The following is a 4155-nucleotide window of genomic DNA, read 5'->3' on the forward strand; positions in this document are numbered from 1 at the left end:
GTGTGCAGATGCTGTTATTTTGCACTCCACTTGTGTGGTTGGAGAAAACGGTAAGGCTGTAGTTTGATAGTAAGTAGTCACCTGATTTGGCGAAGAAGTTGATGAGGGCGTCTGTCTCGCAGCTCTTGTAGAGCTCAGAGAGCTGGGAGCTGCAGTTCAGACTGAGGTTGTGGATCCGCAGGCGTCTCTGCCCACCCACAGTCGTGTACAGCAAAGCACACTGGGAGATGGAGTATACATAGTTTAATTACTAATGGGCCAATGTACAGGGGCTGAACATAAATGATATCAGAGGGTTTCTGGAAAGTACAGTATGTGTCTGTTAGCAACAGCCGTGCCTTTTTTACCTACTCTAAGAGCCGCCTCGGGGGTCAAATGACCATAGTCTTTAGTATGGGGAAGCTGCTATTTACACACAAAGACCACTAGTTGGCCACTTGTAAATTAGCCTGCCTCCTACACAGAAAAACTGCAAAATAACTTCATACTAGCTTATTCTGATGTGATTTTGAAAATGTAAGAATCCTGGGTGGTAGAACACACAAAGATGTTCTACTGTTAAGCCATGATAGAATCAAACAGTCCCGACAGTTTACTTGATATAAACAAAGAAAATATCCTGGCTTCATGTTTGTGTGGTGTGTGTGTCAGAGGTCCCCACCTGCATGAGGGCACCTGTCTCTTCACTCAGCGTGTCGTCGTGTTTCAGCTCCACGGTCAGGGCCTTGTCGCAGTCCACGGCCGCCATCTCTACGTCGGTGGTGTTGTTCATGTGGATGGCACCGAAGAAGTCTGTGGCTCTGAAGCCTGCCAGGAACACAGATGAAACAAGCTTAGATTTTGGGAATCACTGTATCGACTACAATGTTGTTTTTATAATATCGAAGACATGAACTCTGCAATCAATATTTTCTGATGTGGATTTAACACTAGAACAGCCATGGGTGGGTGGTCATTTGACCCTGTGAGTAAGATTTTTTTTAATATCTTTGCACTCGATCAAATTTCAGGACCCTCCTTTCATGACTTTTCCTAGATATGTGCGTTCTACCACCCAGCATCCTTACATTTTCAAAATCACATCAGGATAAGCTAGTATGAAGCTATTTTGCAGTTTTTCTGGGTAGGAGGCAGGCTAATTTAGAAGACGGACAACTAGTGGTCTTTGTGAGTAAGTAGCAGCTTCCCGTTGTAAAGACTATTGTCATTTGACCCACCTCTTATAGTAGGTAAAAAAGGCACGGCTGTTCTAGTGTTAACAGCGTACACTAGTCCTCACTATAAAACTGTGGTTGTATTTCCTTTACAGCAAATAGGCTACCGTGAGTAAAATGTACCTCTCCTCAGAAACAATGACTTATTTCTCCTACAGTATGCAGCATGCCTTCCTTAGCCTCATGTCATCGTAATATGGATATTATCCAGTAATTAGGTCATATTTATTATTACCTGTGCTGGTACGGACACGCATGATGGCGTCAAACCCGATGGACTTCTCCACATCTTTCCTCAGGTCACACAGGAAATTCTCTCCATCTGTTTCCACCTGATACACAAGAGGAGAAGATACCCAAGTCAACCACCAGATGGCAGCAGCATCATCCCAACTACACTCCCATCCATGCAGTGGTGGGGATCCGTGCCAGGAGGTGAATGAGATTTGAACTTTAATGCACTTATAATATCCATGTAAGTAATTAAATCAGATTATTCATTATCCAGTCAAATTGATGAACATAAAAGTAAATTATCTTAGGATATATTTTCTTTTCTTTTTGTTTGGTTTCATGTCTGTGCGGGACTTTATAATAATGTGCAGAAACTGTTGTTCCTACAGTCGACATCAGTTGTGTATCAGTGCATATGTACTCCTGTGACTATGTTGTTGTCACCGTGCTGTTCGTTGTGTGTTATGTCTGTGCTGTGTTGTCCTACCATGGTTTGTAATCTTTTCCTATCCATGTCGTCCTGTTCCTAAGGGACTGGGCTATATCTGTCTTGTGTTTTCTTCCCAGCATGTAGCTAGAAGTTGCTGTTGCTGTACAATGAGCCTCTGGTGTGCTAATTTGTAGCTAATTTGCGTGTATTTGTGTGCTAATTTGTAGCTAATTTGTATGCTCATTCGTATGTGTAGCTAATATATTATGTAGCTGTGTTTTTGCAATACTTTTGTTATGCTACTCTACTGTGCAAAATAACAGCATCCGCACACTCAAACAAACAAGAAAACATAGTTTATTGCGAGGTTTCAGTGATAGACCTAAACTAGCAATAAATTATGGGGTTTTTTTGCACAGTGTTTGAGTGTGCGGAATGCAGATGCTGTTATTTTGCACTCTATTGATACTCTTCAGTTCCAGCACCTCAGCAGAGTCTGATCACGGATGAGCGGTGGTGTTTTCACGATGCTACTCTGCTGTGCCGTCTGCCCCACGGTGGTGTAGTAGGGTACCTGGAAGTTGCTGTACTTGTAGACGGAGCCTCCGGTGTGCGAGGGCACATCTGCCATGGTGGCCAGGTCCAGGTACTGGCTGGGGAAGATGAAGAGGTCCACGCTGCAGCCCTGGGACACGCAGTCCTTGGACAGCTGCTCGTACACACCCTTCTGGGGCTGGAACAGAGTCTGGGGGCAACGAGGGAAAACAGAAATAGTACAACGCACATATGTCAAGACAATGAGATCCGCTTGTTCCTCCACGTCAAATTGAATCTTCAGCAAATTGAGTCTAGTTTCCAAAATCCAGAGATAATTCGAAGAAATTGGCGAGGACTACAAGAGTTTGGTAGAGCACACACACACACACACACACACACACACACACACACACACTACATCCCCTTTCCTTTTAAGGGGATGTAGTGTGTGTGTGTGTGTGTGTGTGTGTGTGTGTGTGTGTGGCTCTACCAAACTCTTGTAGTGTGATATATCATTAGCCTCGTAGCATAATTGCCTAAGTCATGCTTCACTTGTGGTCAGCCAAGCCATCGTTGTAGTGTCAAAAATGCCATCAACATCAAGTTGTGAGAATGGTGACCCGCATTAGCTAATGAGAGCTTGTGAGGCACTGTCTCATCAGTGTGACAGTGTCACTATCAAGTGAAGAATCTCGTAGTGTCTCCCCCCCCCCCCCCCCTGTCTGTGTCATCATCGTTCAGTGTGCGCATCACAATGTTGGCAGGACCAAAAACACTACTGGAAAGATGGTCGTTTAATGTGAGGGACCCGGCGATGAAAGTTGTGTGGTAGTGTACGCCCGGCGTTATTTGCAAACAGTTGTTCACCTTCTCTTTCTCTGTGTTGACTAACTTCTTGTCGTCCCTGTTCTTCAGTTTCCCAGGGCCTCTGCGGTGGGGATGGAGGAGTGGAAGATGAAAAGCTTGCCGCTGCATCTGCTGCTGGAGAGGAAAGAGAGAAGAGAGAGAAGAGACACAGAAAAGGTAAAAGAACCATGTCACTTGGTGAAGAGCATTGATAATTTGGGTAAGGGGGGAATAGAATGTCCCTTTCGAGAAACAACCCTTAACCCCCCACCCCATTGACACTTGTTGTAGATCTGAGAGGATATTGGTTATAAGTGTCTCATCTAGGCTAGATGGAAGTTTTTCTCTTCTGCTTAACATTTAATCAGCCATGGTGGGGTTATTTGACCCCTGTGAGTAAAAGTTATAAAAGTTATATCTTTGCACTCGATCAACTTTTGATCGACTTTTCCTAGATATGTGCGTTCTACCACCCAGTACCACCCACCTCCTTACATTTTCAAAATCACATCAGGATAAGCTAATATAACTAGTGGGAGTTGTGTGTAAATAGCATCTTAGCGTTGCAAAGAGGGGCTCTTTTAGTAGGTTAAAAAGGCACGGCTGTTCTTACTTCATTCTTTCCAGACCGTCACAAGAGATCAGGGTTTGCTTCTAGGAGCAAATGTATTTTGTTTTCAGAACAGTGATTCTGAGGGGATTTCTTGGGTCAACAGAGGGCAAACGGCAAACGGGGAGTTCTGCTTCAATACCCGTGGGTTTTTACAACGCCAGATCTCCCTATTTCAGAGCGACCGACCTGTGTGCAAAGCATTCTCTAAAAAAAGACAAAGATTAACGGCACATTGTTGGGAAAGATTCATTTGGCGCTAGGTTAGGTAAACACTTTCATTA

The 4155-nt window shown here is 44.1% G+C and overlaps 1 protein-coding gene across 1 annotated transcript in view; it reads right to left on the reverse strand.

Annotated features, from left to right (window-relative positions):
* Positions 1-4155, reverse strand: part of sec24d (SEC24 homolog D, COPII coat complex component) — a 34083-nt gene that overhangs the window by 5856 nt on the left and 24072 nt on the right. The window contains 7 exon segments of the mRNA XM_080547625.1: positions 82-220; positions 662-807; positions 1450-1546; positions 2453-2623; positions 3283-3341; positions 3344-3390; positions 3392-3396. Of these exon segments, the coding sequence (XP_080403751.1) occupies positions 82-220; positions 662-807; positions 1450-1546; positions 2453-2623; positions 3283-3341; positions 3344-3390; positions 3392-3396 (664 nt within the window).

Source organism: Nansenia antarctica (genome assembly GCF_963989245.1).
Source record: "Nansenia antarctica genome assembly, chromosome: 17".
In the NCBI taxonomy this organism is placed as follows: domain Eukaryota; kingdom Metazoa; phylum Chordata; class Actinopteri; order Argentiniformes; family Microstomatidae; genus Nansenia; species Nansenia antarctica.